General features: G+C 32.5%; 1 protein-coding gene across 4 annotated transcripts in view; it reads right to left on the bottom strand.

Annotated features, from left to right (window-relative positions):
• Nucleotides 1-24,439, bottom strand: part of LOC147915278 (coiled-coil domain-containing protein 178-like) — a 204,627-nt gene that overhangs the window by 152,199 nt on the left and 27,989 nt on the right. The window contains exon 1 of one of the 4 annotated variants that reach the window (XM_087439115.1): nucleotides 3,863-3,914. The exons of the other annotated variants lie outside the window; for them this stretch is intronic. Within the exon in view, the coding sequence (XP_087295241.1) occupies nucleotides 3,863-3,877 (15 nt within the window). The 5' untranslated portion in view covers nucleotides 3,878-3,914. Of the gene's footprint in view, nucleotides 1-3,862; nucleotides 3,915-24,439 lie in introns of those variants that run through there. 4 annotated transcript variants of the gene reach the window in all.

Consider the following 24,439-nt stretch of genomic DNA (forward strand, 5'->3'; position numbering starts at 1 on the left):
TACTAACTACTAAATGTGTGGAACCTGAAGTAGCAGTTTTGAAAAGGCACTATTTCAGGTTAAGATAGAGCACTGAAAAAGGCAGATATACTCCTTGAAGGAATAGAAGACAATGGCTGAAGACAATGACCATACAGAAACAAGTGGTATCAAAGATTTAAAGACAGATTAAAAAGTTAGGCATCTACTGATTTTTAAATAAACATCTTACTCTATGCTGAGAGGAGGGAGCAACTGAATTGAGAAACTAAGAAAGACGCCAATTTGCTTTTTCACTCTACTCATCCCTAGGATCATCTGCTATTGTTGGTTTAGAAAAAGATAGGGGCCGGCCTGGTGGCACAGTGGTTAAGTGCACGCACTCTGCTTTGGCAGTCTGGGGTTCGCAGGTTCAGATCCCAGGTGTGCACCAATGCACCGCTTGTCAAGCCATGCTGTGGTGGCATCCCATATAAAGTAGAGGAAAATGGGCACAGATTTTAGCCCAGGGCTAATCTTCCTCAGCAAAAAAGAGGAGGGTTGGCATCAGATGTTAGCTCAGGGCTGGTCTTCCTCACAACAAAAAAAAAAAAGAAAAGAAAAATATAACACACAAATTAACACCAACAAGAGCCACAAGGAAATCTAGCATTCATACAAAATTACCATAAGGAGAAAAACACAAAAATAAATTTTTGGCAGAAAGAACAAAATGAACATAATATTTCATGGTTATGAAGAAAAGAAATATTGAAAACATTACTCCAATTTAAGTTACATACAATTAAATGAGAAATTGCATACAGGAAAAGTCTAAATAGAAAAGAACAAACAACAGGAAGATGTGACAAAGTGATCAACATTATAATAGACGACATAAAGAATAGAAATAAGAACAGTATAAATAAAGAAGCAAAAGAGACCTGAAAGAAAGTGATAGCTATATAAGGCAGGGAAAAAGATAGAAAACATGTATAATTGGAGTCTCTGAAGATGAAAAACAAATCAACTGAACAGAACTAAAATGTAAAACTATAATCAAGAATACTTTTCTGAAATAAAAGACCAGAATCTACATAAGGAAAAGGTACACTGTGTATACTGGGAAAATAGCCCCAATGGTCACCTTAGTAAAACTGAGATATATAGATAAAATAGATAGTAAATATATATCTTAGTAAAACTACTTTATAGATAAATAATCCTATGGGCAAAATATCCAAGTCATTTAGAAAAGAAAGAAAATCAGTAAGTTTCTCAATAAAAATATGTAAAGCAAGATAACAACAGAACAACTCTTAAAAATGTATTGAAGAAAAGAAAGTAAGATCCAGGTAGTTATCCAGTCAAATTTTCCTAGTATCGAGTCCATACATGCAAGAACTGAGAAAACAGCACATGGCAAGCCCTTCCTGAGGAAAATGCTGGAGGACAGGATTCTTTTATCCAGGAATTGATTGGGAAATTTTGGTAAAGAAACTAGTAGTGAGCATTGAATATACGTAATTGTAGATTTAAGATTAAAATGAGGTGATACTAAAGATGGAAGAATAGTATGAAAATGCTATGTTCTCTAAAGTGTTGAAATAACACAATTTTAAAAGAATTCAAAGGGAGAGAGAGAGGGAGAAGTACAATAATCTCAATGATTATTCATTGGTAATAGGTGCAGTAAAAGGATATCATTTATATTTGTTAAATTGAACAGTAGAAGGCCATGTAAACTTTTTGGAAACTACAATTTACCAAAACTGAGCCCAAAGAGACAGGAAATTTAAAAATACCCATATCCACATAAGAAAATTAGAAAGTTTTTCAAATCTTATTACCCCCTTCCCCCCAAAAAAACAACCATTCTGTTGATATTTTGACAGAGGAATTCAACCAAACTTTTAAATTTCAGATAATCCTAAAGCTATTTAATATTTTCAAAAGCATAGAAAAATAAGGCAAACTTAGAATGCTTTTTATGCAGTGAGCATAACATTGATATATAAAATTTTAAAGACTGTCAAAATAGAACAATCTTATCTATGTATATTAATGAAGAATTCCATAGAATATGTAGAATACAATAGAAACAAAATCTAATAGCATGATTAAAGAATTTGTCATCATCAAGTGAAGTCTATTTTAGGATTTCAAAGAAGACTCAAAATTAGTAAATTCATTAATAGTATTCAATGTATTACTATATCTAAAGAGAAAAATTATATTATCATTTCCAGAGATCTGAAAAAGCATGCAACAATACCCCTTCCTGATAAAAAAAATTAAATGAAATGAAAATTGATATTTACTTCTTTAACTTGATAAATTCATTCTCTATTCCCAAATCCAGAATTTTACTTGATGAAAGAATACTAGACACATTCACAGTAAAGTAAAAGATAAGTCATCTGACATGATCGGATTTGAGGAAATAATTAGAAAAGTAAAAATTGTCAAGGAAGGTGTTAAATAGACTTGTAAATTACATGAGCGTATACACGAAAAACCCAGGAAATTTAGTGAAAAAGAAAATGGCTACAATATCAGAGAATTAAGTAGGTATCAGCATAAAAATTTAACATACTAATATCCCATAGCGTTCACAACCAAATATTAAGAAGTTAGGAGCATAATAGAAAAGAAGATACAAATTACAAGAAAAACAAGATATAAAAAATACTCAAGTATTACCTTCTGAACACACATATAAAACCCATATAACAAAAATTTCTTGAAAGGCAAAATTAAATGGTGAAAATGGAAAGATCTCTTATGTCCTTGGATAGGATGATTCAATATCATAAATGCTTTAATTCTCCTCAGTAAAAATACGAATTTAATGTCATCCAAATAAAAATAGCAATAGGCATATGTCTGAAGCTACACAAGTAGATTCTACAGTTCATATGGTAAATATAGCAAGCAAGAACAGCCAGGGATTTCTTAAACAATAAAAACCAAAAGAATAAAAAGAAGAGCTAGAACTATTAGAGTTTTAAAAATATTATAAAGCCTGAATAGTTAAAACTATGTGTCATTGGTTCTTGACTAAAAAGACCTAGAAAACTTAGAAACAGACCATATACACATAGAAGAAATTTATTACGTGATAAAGGTAGCATTTCAAATTGCAGGGAAAAATCGACTTTTAAGTAAATGGTGTTGACACAAATAGATAGTTATCAAAATGGATAAATAACTTTAAAAAATGGAATTCATATATTACATTGTAATATACTCTATATTAAACTATAAGTGGATTATATAGTTAAAAGTGAAAAATAAAAACCTACGAAAACTAAGAAAATGAATAAATTCATTTATAACCTGATAGTGAGGAAATTATTTCTAATCACAATTTAAAATGCAGAAGCAAGAAAAGGAAAGATTGACACATTTGATTACACAAAAATAGTAAACTAATAATACTTCTTTTTTCATAGTAAAAATCAACATAAGCAAAGTCAAAAGCTAAATACAATCTGGGAGAAAGTACTTGCAATAAGTATCACTGAAAAAATGGTCAATCACCTTAACATGCAAAGAACCTTTAAAAATCGAGAAGAAAGAAGAAAAAAAAAGTCAATATGTGAACAGACATCTCAAAAAGTATTTTTTAAAACATAGGAAATATTCCTTAAACTTAGGACAATGTTTCTTAAACACATGAGAAGATAATCATAATAAAATAAATAAAAATAAAAGCTGCACTGAGATAGCATTTCTCAACTACCAGATTGTCAAAAATCCAAAATATTTATACCATACTCTAGTAACAAGGCTGCAGAAAAAGGGATACTCTAATAAACTGCAGGTTACATGCAAAATAGGACAACCCCTGTGGAGGGAAATTTAGCCGTGTCCAACAATGTTCCGAATGTTCCAGATTTACCTTTTGATCCACCATTTCCAACTTTAGGATTCTTTGTTGAAGATATTTTTCAGTGACTACAAAACAAAGTTAATGAGTGTGGTATTATTAGTAACAGAAAAAGAAGGGACATAATCCAAATATCCATCAGTCACAGCTAGTTGAATAAACTATGATAGAAAAATGAAAATGGTTGCTATGTAGTTATATGATGTGTTGACCAGGATCTACTGGTAATTGAAACAAGCAAGGGAAAAATGAAATGAAAAATGAAACAATGCTTTTGGTATGCTATCTCTTACTAAGAGAGAAGAAGAAGAAGAATTTATTTTATGAAATAAAGAAATCCTGGGAGAATAAATCAGAATTGAATGAAAATGATTACTAGTTGGGATAGTGAGAAATGACAGAAAGCGATATAAATGGAAGTGAGATTTCCCTGAGAATACCTTTTATTATGCTTTCTTTTGAACCAGATAATATCTTACATATTAAAAATTTAACTCATAAAAAAGAAAAGATCAGAAGTAAACCTTAAATTGAAAACAAATTGAAACATATGAATCTAACTGCTTATCAAATTGGCAACATAAACCACACAGAGAAAATAACTAATTAAAGAGATATTTGTACAGTCTGTATGTACATTTGACTGTACATTTATCTCTAACAGGAAATACTCCAATATTTTAAATAAAAACTACAAATTAATAATAATCTTCAGTCAATAGTTTTTAGTAGTGATATTGCTGAATATTATAGGACAAAGCAAATAAGTAATTATATTAATATCATTAGGAACCAAGATTTGCACTCTGAGAGGAAAAGATAAAAATACAATATCAAAGAAGTTAAATAAAACTTTGTAATGCTAAATTTGAACTATAAATATCAATACAGACCTATGATTTTAATTTTAAAAATGTATATGTATTTCCTATATAGGTCCAATGCAAGGGCCTAGAAGCAATACCTTCCCAACAGCAATGAGCTACTACCACCCAGTTCTTCATGCCTAAATACTATTTTTGAGTAAAAAGACGTAGGACATCTTGGAAAAACGCACGGTTGAAGGTCTACAGATGGAAAGAGTAAGATGGAAAGAATAAGATGGAAATTCTGTTATGCCATAAACTGTGCTAACAGACCAAAAGGGGCATATCGAAGGCCATAGGACCTGGCTTGAAGGGGCTCCTACTAGGTAGGTAGATTTGGAACAATTTAAGTATCAAAAAAGAACAATGTTCAATTATTTCATAGTAAATAAAGTTTCTGAAAAAAAAAAAGATAAAAATAAAAAAACAAGAACAATGACTCCATGAAATCCATAAGTCCTCAGTGATACTCAAAAAAAGAAAAAAGATCCTAGCATTTCTACCAATGACTTACACTGAAATTAGTAAAGGGAAAGAAATAAGCCTTTTCCTTTGTCTTTTAAGGAGAAATTGCATTGCATACTCATTTGATGAGGGAAAGTGGTTGTTGTTGTTTGTTTGTTTATTTTTACAGAAGAATGCCAGCTTACAAATATAAAAGGAATACTAGAATTAGAAAATCACTATTTTGACAGGGTACAAGACATGATGACAAACATCACCCTACAAATTGTATGCTAACTGCTGGTGGGAAGATACATCTTAGTAATGGAGAAAATTGTCAGTCATCACTTTAAAGAAATGATAAAAGTGAGAATCATTAATAGTGGAATTATAAGCCCTTAATGGGACACATCATCTATGAGGTGCTCCTGCCAAAAATATTTAATCTGATTATATTCAAGCTTTTAGTTACACATTTGAATATTACAGAAAATACAGGAGATAGAGGAGCAAGTTAAATCACAAGTTAACAATCAGACAAATTCAGAAGGCAGACATTCTATAAGATAATTAGCTTGAATTTTTCAAAAAGTCAATGTGTGTATATATATAAAATATAGGTGGGGTCTGTTCTATATTAGAGAGAGTCAAGAGACAAAAATGCAATATATGCAGCTTGATCACATGCTAGTTTAAAAAAACAACTGTAAAAGACATTTTGGGGACACTTGGGGATATATTAATATTAGCTGAAAATTGTTTTTAATTTTCCTTTGTGTGATAAGATATCGTGGTTACTTAGGTGAATGTCGTTATTTTTAAGACACACACTCTGAAAAAGCATGGTACCTGTAACTTACTTTCAAATGGTTCAGTAAAAATTGGTCTAAAATTATAACTAATTTTTGAATCAAGGTGAAGGTTGTATGTTCATTGTACTTTTCTGTACGATTTGAAAAGTTAAAAAAGTGAAAAGATAATGGTAGAGAATTTTTCATAGTTAATGAAAAACGTGATTCACAGATTAAAAAAAGAGTGAGGAATAATGATTAGAAAAGGAGCAGCTTATGTAGGACTGTACACGTTTCATTAGTGAAAGAGAAGATATATATTTTATAAAGAGGGATATAAAAATGAAAAAAAAAAGTCAGCAAATAAAGCACTAGCACTGATTGCTCACTTTTTAAAACATGAAAACTTCATTTGGAGAAAAAACTTCATGAATATTGCAATGTTAAATAGAAGAACACTACAATCAAGTTATAATGATGTGTGTGCAGATATTAATCTTGTTTTAAAACATGGTATATCAACAATGGTAAATAGCACAAAAGATTATACAAAAAGGAAGATCCAGTAATAAATAGATGTCTTCTATTTCAATAAACTGTATTCTCTGAAAAACTACAAATATCTAAGTAACCTTTCTCATATTAACATTATACAGAGATTAAAATTCTACTAAGATTTATTATAGAATAATATATTTAGCCTGACAAACAAGTGGAACTCTAGACTAACGGAAGAGCATGAAGTCTGGAGCCAAACTACCTAGATTAGAATCGTGGTTTTATTATTCTGTGCCTCTGAAAAAGGCACCTATATCACTACATTATTGTAAAGATTAAATGAATTAATCTTTGTAAAGTGGTTAGAACGGTGTGTGGCATATTTTAAGTCCTACCTTAGCATTTGTAAAATTGAACTTAACATAATTGAGTCCTCAGGTTTGGACGCTAATTATATTTTTATCTTATAACCAAAATAATTCATATAAATTAAATCGCCAGGATATAATTCATACTTTCCAGTATACATTCTCTATCCTAAACCGAGAAAAGATTTCTGAAGGGTAACCAAACCCCTGGAGTCTGATTAAAAAAGAAATTGTAGCATAATAGCAATACTCAGATTTTCTAGCGCTTCTGTATACATGATTTTTTAAAAAGCAAATTACATATTCCAGTCACATTCAGCACATTTTGTCCTTTTCCTCAATTTCTCATTATTATATTATTCCAGTTTAATTAAACATGTAACTATCAAAATCATATGGTACTATACAATATACTAGAAGAAAGCAAAACAAAATTATATTTAAAGATGCTAAGGATAATAGTCAGGAGTCTGGAATTCAGATGCAGAATTTTCTAGATTGACCTGCTTTTAATTATTTATATTACTTGGGAAAATAAAAATAAATCACTTAACCTCTCTCAGTCTAAATTCCCTCATCTGTAAAATGGCAATAATAATACTGCGTGGAGTCATTATGACGATTAAGTCATGTATTTATATAATTTATGTAATAGAGCACCTGATGCTTATAGCACTTAATTGTTAATGTCATCATAAATGACCAGCGAATGGTAACTTAAGCCCTATGCCTACATTTGATCTTGCGTAGTCACGCTGAGTCTCTAGTACTGAGCATAGTGCTAGGCATATAGTAGGTACACAGTAAATATTTGCTAACAATTTACAGAGTTATTGAATAATTACTTTGCCAGGTCCTGTGCAGAGTGCTTGAGGGAACAAATGATGCATCTAATTACGTCTCATCATTAAAAACTTAGAGTCTAACTCATGAAAATCTGTGTCAAAAGTTTAATCTGATTTGCTTGCCTTCATCTGTATGAATTCTGAGGTGTCTCAATAAAGTAATTCTATCGTATTTTCATACAGTTAAAATAGTTCAGTCTTCACTTTTCCTCTAACGAAAACGCATGCATGACTTTTAACTTACAGAGCAAAAGCATCATAGGTGTAGCCTAGGAAATTAGATTTCCAGATAAAATGCTTTCAAAGTGTAGTCGGATGGTAGATTATGTTAGCTTTAACAAACATGAAATAAATGTGTATCTATTAAAAAGAAACTGAATCAGGAGGTAGCAAGGCTTGATTTCTAGCTGATTGTCAAAGAAGTGACTTGCTTTTAAAATTTCAATATTTTATACTTGCATCTAGGTCTAAAAACTTAAGGTTTTTTTGTCTCCACACCTAGAAAATCTTTGGCCTGGGACACATAACTATTTGGCATAGTATGTTTAGACATAAATCCTATTACCTACTTCCTTTCAAAACCATTTTCAAATTCTGGATGTCTTGGTAGCCTAAACTAATTTTTGATGGCCTGGATAAAGACAACTTCTCATATCCTACTGTTTTAATATAAAATAAGTACACCATGCACTTATTAAAAATGAAAACCTTTCCAAGACACAGCTAACTATAAGCAAAAAAAAGATACAGTAATTTCAGAACCTAAATGATACTATTTAACATTTAAAGTATTTTAGAAGAAAAAAACTGAACAAGTATTATCAATTTTATGATAATGGTGCAATCCATAATTCAATGAGAAATGAAACAATCTATGTTTGCTACTGAATAGCTATTTCATATACAGTCAAAGATATTCAAACTTTTATTACTAAAGATAAGCCTATAAGTATAGAAATATAGAAATGCTTTTTACAACTAATATTTGACTGACTTGCACAAGGTAAACGATTCCTCACTTTAACTCAGCTCTGACACTTATTGTGTAGGGTAAAAACATTGTATTAGAAATGGAATTGTGGTATCTTTTGTATGTTTATACTTTTGGCAATTCCAAGCAGTACATATAATTATTTTGTAAGCATTGTATAATGGAACATGCAACTGTCTTCTGTCTTTATGCTACTTTAAAAAAATCAACTGAAAAAGCAAAGATATTACAACTTATCCTACTTTAGTTGCTTCAGTCAGCTAAATAATCAGAGCAGAATTAGGAGGAAAAATACAAACAGCACAATAAAGAAAAAGTGAATTCAAATCTCAGGCTTATGATGTCCTAGGGCAGATATCAATGGTTTCACTTTCTCTAAATTCATTCTTTTCCTTCTGTAGCTTCTGTGTCTCATAGTTTTAACCAAAATGTTACAAAGTGGTAGCCTACACTTTGGGAGTTTCATTTCTGTGATATGTATGCATTTTACTGGCTATATTTGTTACATATATATTGTTACACATAGCTTCCCAATTGATGTCTCTAATTTTGTATATTTTAGGGCATAAAATATTCTTTATGGATGAAACTTTTGTCTGCTTAATCCATCTGCCAGCAAGTTCTTTTTTTCTGGCCAAATATTGCTCAGGGCCTTCAAGTGTTTCTTCATCTGTGAAATGAAAAGAGGTACTTTCAACCTAAAATGCCTTGATCTTCATGTCCCCTTGTAAGTTCAAAAATCTTTCTACAGACTTATACACCAAGCAGCAAAGAACACAGCACTCTGGATGCGCTCTTAGTTTTCTTTAAGTCTTTATAGTGAAGGCCTAATGATGAGCTGGGTTTTGCTATTTTTCAGTATTTTAATTGAGGGTGTTTTAAGTCAAGGGATTGTTCCTCAAGAAAAGCAGTTCCTTAAATACTACCTATCAATTTGCTCTTTATTGAAAAGTAACATTAATCTTTCTAAACAGAAAAGATCAATATTGAAGGTTAAAGTTTGTAAGAACAGTATATCATACGTGTTTGCAGTTGAATTCTGTTCCCCTAAAAAGATATGTTGAAGTCCAATCCCAGTACCTCAGAATGTGACCTTATTTGGAAATAGGTCTTGACAGAGGCAATCAATTTAAATTAGGTCATTAGTGTGGGCCCTAATCCAATACAACCAGTGTCCTTATAAAAAGGAGCAATTTGGACACAGAGACAGACACACACAAAGGGAAGATGATGTGAAGATGGCCTTGTACAAGTAAAAGAGTGCTTGAAGCCACCAGAAATTAGGAGAGACGCCTGAGACAGATCCTTCCCTAGAGCCTTAGGAAATAGCATGGCCCTGCTGGCACCTTAATATTGGACTTCCAGTCTCCACAACTGTAAGAAAATAAATTTCTGCTTTTCTAAGCCACTCAGTTTATAGTAATTTGTTATAGCAGCCCTAGGAAACTAAAATAGTGTGCTTCAAACATTCTGCCTCAGTTTCCCAGTAATAACTTGCCACAACTATATTATATTTGGTAGAATATTCTAGAAGTTTCTAGAAGCAGAGGGTCTGGCATTAGAATAATTTCTTTGCATTATGAAATACAGCCATTCTTGAAAAAAATTTTTACATATTTATGAAAAGAACCATGATATAAAAATATTTATAATGCAAACAGCCATTTTCCAGCTTATTTGTCTCATATCTGTGTTTTTATTTACAGGTGGTTTTAGACACAAAAGATTTCTGGAGGATTTAAAGGAAATCTTTGTAACAAATCTTTGAGGATATCTGTCCTGTATACTGACTGTGCAAATTGTTATTTTTGTCTATTTGTATCTTAGCGGAAACCATCAAATAAATATTTAAGGATAGCTTCATTTTTGCCAAAGGAAAAGAGTAGAAAAATAGGTAGTGAAAAAGAATAAGGCCTAACAATAATATACTACAATTTCAGAGATGTTCTTCACATCCATTATATGGTCTGTAATAAAACTCTCTTCTCAATACTACAGGCATTTTCAAAAATATTGTAAGAATTCCTAAATCTCACTTAAAAAATGACTCTTGTTCCATCTCTACACTACCACCATGACATCCAGGAAAATAAGTCAGTATAATGCAATCTTCAGAGATGAACTTAAAATTTTAATGACATTGGGTTCTAATAAACTGACAAGAAAATGATTATTTGAATAAGTATATCTTACCACAAACTTAATAGTAATTTACTATAAAACAGAGCCAAAAAAGTTAAGGAATAATTAAATACAAGGTTTATCATAGGATACATCACCTGATTCAAAGATAGTGTATTAATTTCTTTCATGATCTCATAAGATTTTTTAAAAAATTAACATTAGTGTGCCATTTAACTTATGAAATCACACAAAGTTGTGAAACAATATTTAGAAAATAGGAGAAATTATAAAGATATAAATAAAATCATCAATAATATCCTTCAACTCAACGATAAACCTTATTTAAAATTTCTTGCATTTCCTATCAAATACACATACCTATCAAATATATATATAAACTCATGTGTATTTGATTAAATATAATTTAAAATTTTTGTATAATTATATACCCACATAATTTAACCCAATTAGTATCATTTTTTTATGTTGTCGTATATAAACTTTTATCACTTTACATTATCTCAAGGTAATTCCCGTGACATTTGTTAACTTAGAATTTATAGTTTATATCAGTCGTTTTTATATTTGATTTTGTAGTTGCATTTTATTTTACTTAACCATCTCCCAATTGTTGGGGCACTTATTCTTAAAGACTCTGGAAGTCTCAGATTACTTGTTGACAGGGTGCGTGCTTGATAAAAACTGGTGACAGACAAGCCTGTGGTTTTTACCTTAAACATAGGTGCAGCACACTCTTTACTACAGGACAGTAAGAGAAGAATAAGAGAACTAATTCTGTTCATTCTCAGCAGAATGATTTTCCTGTGGGATTTTAAAAAATCTTATAAGAATAATACTAAGGTCACATTTTGTATTTGGTCAATTCATACTTCATATCAAATAGCTTTTAATGAAATAAATTCTGGATGGAAACATAACTATTTTATTCATTGTAGTTTTTCAGAGAAATACAGCTGGGCTTATTTTCTCATAAGTTTGTTATATTTTCCAAGGTGTGTTTAATTTTGGAGGTCAAATGGCAAAGTGATGCTGCACATTAAATTTATGATGATAGAAATTTTCTTGAGTTTGAAATAGCTTAAAAATACTTTTTCATTAGTCTTCTGAATGGTCTTGAAAGATAAATGGCAAACATTATTATTTGCATATCACAGATAATGAAATTATTAATCCAAGATTCTAAGAAGCAACTTGAGGCACCCAGTAGCATGGATTATATAGATGAGTAAAATGGGTCTCTAATAATATACAGGGAATGAGTAGGAAAGTAGGGCAGGCAAGTCAAAAAAAATACAAACCCAAAAACAAAACCAAGCATTATGCAACGCAGAGTTAACATGGAAGCCTAAATAGTGAACATGGTTTATGTCGGATAAATTTTTACGATATCTACTTAGCAACCATGTGGATTAAGGAGCTAATGTGTCTTCTGAAATAACATATCTTATTGTTATAGAGTAACGAAGCATTTGGACAATATGTTCATTGATGTATGAATTCACCAGAATGGTCATCCAGAAAGACCTGGAATTTCTTTTTCTGTATGCAGACTAGCTTATGGCTCACCTTTAAGATATGGAATAAGATTTCTAAAATTTCACTCTATTTAATTGCACAGACTTTAGTAGCTTGGCTTTTACTGATTACCAATGCTTTTACCCCTCACATTCATTATTAGAAACAAAGTTCAAGTCAATTAAAGTGTAGATAAATATTAACACTGGATAAAAATCATCCTAGGAAAGAAATGAAAAAATGAAAGAAAAAATGCAGGATGGAACATATCCTGATGAGAGTTGGAAACTCTTCCGACTTAATATCCTAACAATAAACCCTTCCAAAGCTCCTTCTTGTAGAGACAGGAAAAATAAAGCCACTTGTGAAAGCAGTCTTGCCACTTTTCTATAAATCCAAGTGGACCTGAATTTATGTGATGCACACCCTTCAAATAAATGTTTTCTAGTGACATGAAGATTCAGAAAATGCTTCAACTGCAATAACTGGGATGGACGCTGTGTTGTAATAATTTGGATACACTTGACTAATGCAGTTATTTGCAATGAGGTTGGCTCAGTGCCCAAAGCAGTGAGCAAACAAATATAGCTCGACAATTGTTCCATGCCTTCCAAGCCGGCCAGAAAGATTTCTGCTCCGTCCAGGGGGGCCAGTGGTCACTGCTGCAGACTCTGGTCATCAACACTGCCTCAGATATAGTTTTAAAATAATCTTTGTTAAATTCACCAATGTGCTTTATGTAAAAATGCTGGTGAGGTGCAAGCGTTTTTAATCAAATTAGTATGCAACATAAGGCAGCTGTGTATTCAAATGGGTTTTTTAGCAATTTGGTTGTTTTCCTTACAATAACAGGAAAGAACATTTTGATTTTGAAGGTGACAGAGGCAATATTACCAGAATTAAACAATCTGAATTAGCTTTTTCATGAAATGTAATATGTTTTATGCTTTTAGATGGGATGCTCCGGTGCTTTCAGATGAGCCTTCCACTGTCACAGTCAATGGCCAGGAACAGAATAAGCTCTGGAGGTAGGATTATCCTCAAATTTAATTTTTTTTTTTTAGAAGAAGCTAATGGCAAATGTTTCTAGCAAACTTTAGGTTCATCTGTGTTATAACTAGAGAACCAAGACAGGATATTAAAAGAACAGATAAGTATAAAATTAGTAAACAAAGTTTGACATTTTGCTTTTTCTGTGAATTTAATGCTGAAAATGAATATAATCCCTAAAATCATAAACAGCAGGCATGTCAGACAAAAGCTGCAAAATTTCATTTCTTTGTCAACTTAGGTAAATTCAGAACTCTTGTACCTCGGAGGGTAACAAGATTACAAAGTTAACGATTTTTACTGCAGAAAGTTTGCAATCAAAGCTGATTAAGCAAGCAAAGAAAGGCTCTTTTTATTATTTTTACACTTTATAGGAATTGCTATTCAAAAGAGAAGCATTCAGAGTCCAACCATACCACTATACAGATGGGAAATTATTGTTCATATTGATCAAGAGAAAACAAAAGCCCAGAGGAGGATAAAAACACACATGCAGTGTTTAAGGAACATTTGAAATTCTTGAAATGAATAGCTCCCATAAAACTATTTCTTACTATCCAAAGTTAGCCCGTGTGGTTTTAAAAATGACAAATAAGTTTCTGTGTTAGCCCTTCATAAAGTAGCTGTTACATCAATCTTTAGGAAGCAGGATGTTTTGACTTCTTAACAACTATAACTGCCTATCACAAACACATATTTGGGCTGGAAGAGGTATTGCTTAATTTTGAAATTTCTGATAGAGGTAGGTCATTTCTTTTCTTCATCTTTGTGAGCAGAGAGTCTAAAAGTCTTTCCCTAGAAGATGTATGTAAAGGAACTTTACAGCCTAAGGCTGGACAAATAGTGATTAACGTCAATGATTGCAACATAGCCTAGGAGACGTGATCTGGCTTCAAAAGGAATAAGGTCTGCCTAATAGAATAATAAGTGCATGCACTGGGGACCACATAGATGCACTACAAATATTAGCAAGAGCAATGTGACTAAAGCAGGCTGCTAGTGTTCCAGATGAAAGGATTTTAAAGCCATCTGGTGTCTGGACATCAGCCTGAAAATCACAGGCTTGGATCCACAAGATAATCCATTCACATAGTCCACACACTGAGATGGCTTTCCCCACGGATTTGTTCCATTATCCCAAACCAGTTCCTGTAACCTGTGGAAGCTCTAATGTCACCTAAATAATAGTAAAGAAGCACACATTATTTCATTTATGGGACGTATTTCTTACAGTGATTCAAATGGTTAACGGATCCATACTTGGAGAAAGCAACAGACCGAAATGATAAACTACCTTAGGTACAATTTTTGATTAAAACCATATTTTCTTCTGTACAAAAAAACAAAAATGAATTAAGAATATACTCAGTCTTATGCCTTGTACCAAAGGTAAATAACTCCAAAATGAGAGTTTTCAGGGATAAAAATAACATTCAAGGGGAATTCAATTTAATCAACATTTACTGACACTACATGTCAGTAGAGTAACAAAAAAGAAGTTATAGGGGTCTCTGCCTTCAGAGATTGAAAAGTCAAAAAGAGAAAAACCATACACAAGGGAAACAACCTGTGTATACAGTGAAAGCTGCGTTGAAAATAGTAAAATAATGCTTAATGTTTCAAAAACTATTTTTACCTCAAATTACATAATAATTAAAAATGCAATTTAGTTTTTTAACTTACTTGGGTAACATTTTATAACAGTCTTTGTTTTAAAATTGTATTCCTGTTTCTTTAGAAAAAATATTTTGTCCATTGATATATAAAATAATGAATATATAAAATCTTTAAAAAGTGATTGTGAAAATATGATTTTAAAATAATATACTAATTTTAACATGTTATTCACATTCTAAAACTTAAAATATCATACCAGAACGTCTCTTTTAGAGGTAGATCATTCAGAGCAAGGTACCAAGTGCTTTTCCTTGCCCTTTATGTACAGTTAGTCACATTCTCTACCCCAGTGAAAATACAGCCCTTTCCATGATTAATACCTACTTTTGCCTTTCTCATCTAGATGTGCCATCTTGAACTGAATCCATTTTGCAGTGAATATTCCCACGTCCTATGTCTTCAACTCAAATAAATATGAGAAACAATCATGGAATATTTTTCATGTGAAAAAAATTTAATTTTATCTTTCATTTCCTATTCTTTGTGATTTTTCTCTAATGCTTAACATGAAAAGCTTCTGCCTACACGATGAAGCTATAAGTTCAATGAGGGAAGGACACAGACTTCTAATTATCTTGAATTCCTCCTACCATCAATTTATGAGCACCTACTATAGAGACAGGTTTACCACAAGAACTCGCGAATGCTTGTTAAATAAATGGAAAAAAGAAATTGCCTCCTTGGGCACAAATTCTTGTGCTACTCACTACGTGTGAATGAAATGTCAATACTACCATTATCTGGCTTCTTCCTTTATCTGGGTGGAGGTAGAAGGGATGAGAAGGGGTCAGTTCATTCACAATCATCAAGCAAAGATCTATGGAATACCACCTGTGCCAGGAAAGAGGTTTAGTTAAAAGTAATTCCTGTTCTCAGGATCTTATAATCCAAAATGCATGTAAGGACTTTCTTAGCTTTTAAGAATTACTACAAGCTATCTTTTGACTCTGCTCCCTGCCCTAATATTTAAACTTTTTGTCAGTTTGTCTCTGAGATGGTCATCAAATGTGGTTTCAAACTTATGAGCTGAGGTTGAAAAATTATTTGGATAGTTACCAATTAGCACTGGTGAAAACAAATATTGCTAAATGTGGTAGAGGCATAAAATTGTCCTCATTAAAAATGATTTTTACAGTTCCTCTCTTAAAGAAACAAGAAGCCTGGAAGGTGAGGCAAAATTGGAGATAATCAGAATAGATTTGGGGAGAAGTAATAAATTAGCTAAAAGTGAGAAGATTAGGGGCTCTTGAGAATTCTCCCTGAGAGAAAATTGGCAAACATCCAGAAACTCCCAATATTTAGAAGTTGGAAAATCTAATTTCATTCTAATTTGGAGAAGGAAAGATTAGAGTCAAACATCAGAGGCTGTAAACTCAGGAGTCAAGGGGGATCCATCACTGATGAAGGATAGACTCGGGATAAAGTAAAAGGCAAATATACTTAATCATGTATTATGAATACTTTTCCAATTTGTAGAACATTAAGTGCTAGATGAGTCCAGTTTTGCTAAAAGAGAGACTGGAAGTATATATACCATAAGGCTAAAAATGTTATCTTTCATGTTGGGATTGCAGGTGTTTACACAGTTTGTTTTTTGTTTTTTGTTCTTTTGCTTTCACTATTTTCCATATTTTCTGTAATAAGCATATATTAACCGTATAGACAGAAAGAAAGGAAAAAATGTAAACTTTACAGTAAATAAATAAATAAGCAAGTAGGCTAAGAGACATTTCTCATTCAGCCATGCAGTGAAAGTCAGGCGCCAAGGACATTCAAACGACTGACCTGGGGGACTATGAGAAGACTTCAGTCAAGCATTCAAGAGCATGGGCCTTAGAGGCAAAGTTATTTCATTTATTTGATTCTTGGTTAACATCTACATAAAATGGGGCTATTTATGCCTGCTTCAAAGGGTTGTTATAAATACTAAGTGAAACACTGTTTATGAAGCACCTAGAATAATAATAACATATAAAGCATGGTCATGTTAAATCTGGAAAGACTCTTATGAATCATCCAGTCCAGGTTTTTTCAGACTCTGGGTTGTAACTCATTTAGAGTTATATCAATTTAGAGGGACCTAACTAGCATTTACAAAATGAAACTGTAAAGACAGAAGAGAATAGAAAATGGTATGCTGTACATAAACACTAGATATTGTGAGCTATACACAGTATGGTAAAGAATTGTTTGGTCAATTTCTGCTCCTAGCAATATATCCCACAGAAATGAAAACAAGTGTCTACACAAAAACATGAATGTTGATAGCAGCATTATTCAGAAAAGTTAAGAGTGTTAAAAACCCAAATGTCTATCAACTGATGACTGGATAAACAAAATGTGATTTATCCATACAATGGAATATAATTCAGCAATAAAAAGAATGAAGTAATGAAATGTGATACAACACGGATAAACCTTGAAAACATTATGCTAAGTCAAAGAAATTAGTCGCAAAAGATCATATATTGTATGATACCATTTAAATAAAATGTCGAATAGGGAAATCTATAGAGACAGAAAGTAGATTGGAGGTTGCCAGGGACTAGGGTTGGGGGGAATGGGGCATGACTGCTAATGAGTATAGGGTTTCTTTCTGGGATGATAAAAATGTTCTAAAACTAGATAGTGGTAATGGTTACACAACTCTGTGAATACACAGAAACCCACTGAATACACTTTAAAAGGGTGAATTTTATGATATGTGAATTATATCTCAATAAATCTATTATTAAAAACAAAAAGAATTGTTCTGTGAAACTTTGTTTTTCTCAGGTATACATATACCCTTTGATCTAGTGCATCCTGTTATTTTACAGAAGAGGAACTTCTTTTTACCCAGAAAACTGTGTTACTTAGCTCTAGATTTGATCTACTCAAAATAAAAATAAGCTCAAATTTTCTTTTTATTTTATGAAACTGGAAAAATTATTCAAATACTAAATTAAAAAAAATGTTCCAGCTACCATTTTTGAAAGGTAAAGGCTTTCAAAGGAAAGCAATTACCAACCTACAGTTTTTTTCACCAAAATGTGATTGTTCTCATTCCTGGTTACTATCTTTTTGTTTTATATATCTCCAAGAGAAAATCCTAGACTTTTGACTCTCACCTAATAATTTGGGTTTTGTTTCAGAACAGTAACTGCTCAACATTGTTCAGTGTGCTGAGTTCCTAGATATCATTATTTGAAGGTGGAGACCTACTAAGATCATGTCCAAATCTCAGCACAGGCTTCAAAAAAGGTATTTGAAGACAAAGAAAATATTAATTAGGATATTTTATGACACCGAAAAGAAAGCTGACTTTTTACTATCATTGTACATTTTGGATAGTAAAAACCTATTAAATATCCATCATGAAAAAAAAAAAAAGAAGAAAGGAGGTAGGGAGGAAGGGAGGGAGGGAGAGTGGGAGGGAGGAAAAACAAAAGAAGGAGGGAGAGGGAAAAATTGAGAAGAAAATGAGCACACTAAAAACTGTAAGCACGAAGAATCTGAATGTTTATTAGGGAAGGAAATGGATGATCAAACAAGGATTTGGTATAGTAATCAATGAAAAGGATCTGTATAAAATTTGTACTCATAGCCCGGAATGATCCTCAGCTTGGCACAATTAGGTACAATTTTTAGAAACTTATAGGTAGGGGACTGTGGAGTATTAAATTCTAGTGAAATAAATTCACTACAACTAAACTAGGGCAGGGTCACCCTTTAGAATTAGAATTCATATATAAAGCTCCAGTTCTTTGTGTTTCTTTGTTTTGTTTTGAGATTGTTTCTTTTGAGGTTGGTATCACAGCTCTGAGCTTTATCTCCAATGGCAGCCATAGCCTTTCCCTTACGCTCTTACCTGAGGAAGACCAGCCAAGGGAACAGTTTCTTTATGCTTTCTGGTTTCCTATTTTTCATTTATCTTAAATGCTGGCACCTGAGACCCTCATAATCAATATCTCCAATTTACATTTAACCAGAATTTACTTTTTTTTTTTAAAGAAAATAAATATTTCCCTCAGTCTCTGTCTTTAGACAGTTAGCATAAGTTGTCATAGGATATAAAAGGCATAATTTAAATACTATAATTGTCTTTGTAAAAGGTCTAGACATGGAAGAATTTTAAATGCATATTACTAAGTGAAAGAAGTCAATCTGAAAAGGCTGTATGACTCCAACTATATGACATTCTGGAAAAGGCAAAACCATGGAGACTGTAAAAAGATCAGTGGTTGCAAGGGTTAACAGGGAGGAAGGGATGAACAGGCAAAGTACAGAGCATTTTTATGGCAATGAAACTGTTCTGTATCAAATATAATGGTCAATACATTTCTCATTACACACTTGTCAAAATCCATGGAATGTATAACACCAAGAGTGAACCCTAATGTAAACTATGGACTTTGGGTGATAATGATGTGTCAACGTTAAGTTCATCAATTGTAACAAATGTACCACTAGGCGTGGGATGTTAATAGTGAGGGAGGCTGTGTGTACATAGAGTTGTGGGGTATATGGGACCTCTGTACTTTCTGCTCAGTTTTGCTGTGAACCTAAAGTTGCTGTAAAAAATAAAGTCTATTAAAATTTTTTTAAAAAGAGGCTAAACTTGCTGTTAAAAAGAAGATATCTATCAGATGTTAGAGGAGGAACTAGCTAAGTCCTCACCATTCTTCTATCAGAGACAGATGTTGCACCAAAAGATGTTAATGGGAATTTGTGTTATTTCTCTGGCAACCAAGAGAGAGCCATTAAAAGCTAGTATGGGTTTTTTATTTTTGAGGAAGATTCGCCCTAAGCTAACATCTGTTGCCAATCTTCCTCTTTTTGCTTGAGGAAGATTCACCCTGAGCTAACATCTGTGCCAATCTTCCCCTATTGGGTGTGTGAGTTGCCGCCACAGCATGGCTAATGAGTGGTGTAGGTCCACACCCAGGATGCGAATCCTCGAACCCCGGCCACTGAAGAGGAGCATATTGAACTTAACTACTATGCCACAGGGTGGCCCATAGTATGTTTTTTTTTTTTTCATAAAGTAACCAGGTTATGGGCAGAGCTAAATAGAATTCACTCTTTTTCAAGGCCTGCCAATTGGAGAAATAATTTTCCTTCAGATTGTGGCTCTGTTGTTTCCAAGACAAAATAATGTTTTGGAGAAATATGTTTACTTAAAAAGTCATCTCAATAGGTAAGTAGCAGGAATGCAATCTGCCATTGGTGAAAAGGTTGAGGAAGATTTTAAGGGCCCACTTTCACCCTTCTTTATGGGTCTGAGTCTATTCTCTACTTGTAAACATAAGGGACAGTGACAAGAGAGCTTCAATGCACAACTAGAAGACCCGGTACTGATTGGGATGTGGCCTCAGGTAGGAGCCATAAAATAAGACCTCCTTTTGTGAAAGGACTAGAGTTTTTCCTTAGAGTGGGTTGGCAGTAATTTTTTAAAAGAGAGTTGGGGTGTGCAGGGCACAAACTAGAGGATAGAGAATCATGACAAGAATATGAAGACTATCTACGGGAACAGCCTTTGTTCTAAAACATACTGAATGTCTCTTCGTTTGGGTGTTACAGCAAACGGTGAGGTAAGCTAGGACTTTAACTCTGTTTTACATGCATAAAATACTCTTCTGAGATTGTCAATCTTTCAGTAAAGAACTCTCTCTCTGTATTTTGTAGTTGTAGGCTAAAACATCAAGGTGCCTACTGATGAAAAGGAAGAAGCATGCAATCCCCAGATGTGGACCACAACTCTGAATCCTCATTGGATATAGTCAATAAATGAGAGATCTACAGTCCAGGAAGCACCATCAAAAGCTGAAATGCAGAGATAGAAATAGTAAACCTCCTGATTGCTTCATAGGTTGCTAAAACAGTCCATTAGAAGAGAAATGGGAAAGGTTCAGCCACACAGAGATTACACAGGAAAAATACTGTAAATCATAGTTTCATGGGAATACATCAGTATTCCCAAGGCACAGTCCCCAAAGGATGCTCCAAGTCTTTGATAATTGCAACAAAGGTGTTAGTAAAGGCAAGATGTGAGTTTTGTCAGAGGTGAATTGATGTTTTACTTGTAAATTCGAATATATTCAGGTTTTCTTATAATTTAATAATTTGGAAACTGACGTAAGTATACTTAAATATAGATGTATAGAACTTAACGAAGAAAGTTAAAATCTTCTGAGACAACAAAATGCAGAATTCCTCACCTCTAATGATATCCAATTCATTGATTTTACAGTCAAATATAGCATCTTAAAATATAATTTTCAGATTATAACAGAGCATAATAAAAAATAACTGCATCTGTTCATCTGTGTCTGCTGAAAATTTATTTCAATCAAGTACTTATTTTTTTGGAAGTAGCAGTCCTAGTTTGATATCTAAATACAAATGTTTTAAAATTGTTGCAATGACAGAATCAGAAGGCACAAGTAAAATGAGAAATTAAGAAATAATTTTCCAAAAGATGTAAAAAAGTATGACTTCACTCTAAAGGTGGTAATAATTTTTCCAATGAGGAAGTGTTGAGGAGTGCTTAGATGAGCCATGCTGCTCAGGTTCAAGTGCTGGCCCTGTCACTTACTAGTGGCTATAGGCAAAGTGTTTTACCTTCCTGTTCTTCCTTTTTCTCATTTGTGTAGTGGCTGTAATAATAATTATTATCTCCCACGGTTTTGAAGATTAAATGTGATAACACATGTACAACACTTAGAAGAAGACCTGGAAAAATAAGTGTTAGAATTTTTATCATAAATATGTATGATATTTATAAATTCCAACAAAAATAATTCAAAAGCAAAATCAAATAAATGCAATTTGAGACTCTAGATTTATAGCTCTACCTTCAACATTTCACTTATATTCTAATTTGGTATCGATAACTGCTTACTCTACATCATCAATTTCTCAAACTCAACACGTGTGTATAGGAACACATTCTCTTCTATCTGAAACCTGCTTCTAAACTATATGAGCTATCCAAGTAATTTGTTCTGCAATTTATACAATCACTCATATATTTGTATGCCTCTGGTGACGGGAACAATGCCTCAAATGTAGAAAAAAGTCATACAAATTTGCTGAATAATCAGACTCCTTACTTCTCACCTCCAAGTCACTAAGTCCTTTTGTAGTTACCTCCGAAATCTTTTCCCAATTTGCACCCTTCACTTTCCTCACATTGCCATTGTGTCAGTATAGCCTGTCATAACCTTTAATCTGGAACATTTCACTACTTTCTACATAGACTTTCTGCCTCTGGCCCAAATCTTGCAGGTCTGTCTACATATAACTTCAAGGGTGGTTTTTCTAAAACATAAATTTAGTCATGCCATGGTCAGGCTTAAAATTGTTTCAATGGCTTTCCATTGCCTGGGTTATAAGATCCAAGCTATTAGACCCAGCATATAAGATTCTTTCTGATTTGCCTATTTAACTTTGCAGGTCTTTGATCTACCTTTTCCTAACGTCCACCTCTCTATGATGCCATCTGTACCTCCTTCTGCCTGATATTTATTTGTAACTCCCTGTTAATTCAATGCTTCCCCCCATTTTGGTCTAAGCTTATACACACCTTTCTCTGAAGCCTGTTCATCTCCCAGCATGTCCACTTTCAAGACCTAGTACAGGTATCTACTTCTCTGTGAAGTCTGGGGGGAGTTACAAGGAGTCTCAAGTTTCTTGAGTTTCTTTAAGTAACTTCTTAAATTATTATTTATGGACATAAATCATCAGAATATCACTCATAAAAGGAGCTGACTAATGTGAGTTTCTGATTGATAAATGCCATTTTATGGAAATTTAAGTTTACTGTCTCTAATAAATTTAGCCGTTCTTGAATTTCTATGTAATACTCTCTTAAAAATATCTGCCATAGAGATTTTATGACATCTTTTGAGGAAACTCTGTTGCTAATAGGTGCTAGGCAATCTCCTCCAAGATACAGGCATTGTCTTGTCTTTGAATGTCCACTGCCTAGCAGAGTTCTAGTTCCCTCAAACATGATTTTTGAGTAAGTGAATAAACGATTTTATGTTCTCTACTTACCCCACCAAAGGTTTGCAATTTTTTTCTTTTTTCATTTTTTTTTTTTTAGTTTTAGTTTTCTGACATAGCACATTCTTGCTGAGCTTTGAAATCTGGACTCAGCTCTAACTTTCTCACCACTGGTGAATACAATGTATCTGATACTTAATAAAAAACATTATGTTGAAGCAGACTTCAAACTTTCTCATAATATAAAGTTTTTTAATTTGAAGTCTCTGAGAAAATACGTGATGAACGTGTACAGGAAATTTTATAAAAATATAAGATTTCTCTCAATAAGAGTTTACTTTGCTTTTTATATGAACTGAAAAAATTGCAGAAAATTTAATGGCACTTCCACCAAAAACAAAGCAAAAACCAACAAAAAGCCACACAAAAAATTTTCCTTTATTAAACCCATAATCAAGTGATATAAATATGGCCTATTCTATTACATACAGCCATTTCGGCATACTTCTGATGTTTATGCTAAAGAAAAATCTTATACATTGCTAACACCTGGAACATTATATGTCCTAAAATCTAGAAAAATTACACATTTATTTAACATGTTTTCCAGTCCATTAAAATATGGATATATTTCAGCTATGTTATCAGGCTTACTTCAATTTTAATGATATGGTTATCTTTTTAACCTACACTTTTTTAATCTACTTTTATGACATTATTCTAATACATCTGACTCATTTCCTTTTTAACTCCAAACTAGATATATTCTAGAATTATAATTTTTTTATTTCTAAAATGTGGATACTTAGAAAATATGCAAATGAATCAATTTGATGATTGTATATTCAACTCATTGTCTTAAAATGTTATAATAATCTCCCCTTATTGAGATACAAATATAAGATACTAAATGAAAGTTAATACACTGCCAAGTTTTGATTACCCAAATAATAAGTAGTCTATAAATTTTACTTTAAATTTACTAATAAGCCTAAATACTCTGCTTGATCACTTATTTGACATTGGATGAAAGGAAGGGAATCTGAAAATCTATTTCTGGTATTTTATTAAATGATTTCAAAAGGCTTTATGATAGCATATACTTTCTACTTAACCCTTCATTCTACTTCCGTAGAGAAACTCTTTAAACTCTTTAAATGGAAAATTGTAAGTACCAAATCTTAGCACGAATTACAATGGAGATGAAGCAAATGGGGGTTAGAACAAGGAAACAGAGCTCACCCAGGTCTTCACAAAGTGATTCTACTTTGTTTAAAGTAAATTCCTAGATAATATGCACAGATGTTCAAATGTATAACCAAATAAAAGTGATATTTTAGATGACTATACATTGTAGATCATCAATACTGCTGACGTGTTTCTTTACAGTTATTCAAGATTTGCCAGGGT

This window comes from Ceratotherium simum, chromosome 14 (genome assembly GCF_057802395.1).
Source record: "Ceratotherium simum simum isolate JZ-2026a chromosome 14, ASM5780239v1, whole genome shotgun sequence".
NCBI lineage: Eukaryota > Metazoa > Chordata > Mammalia > Perissodactyla > Rhinocerotidae > Ceratotherium > Ceratotherium simum.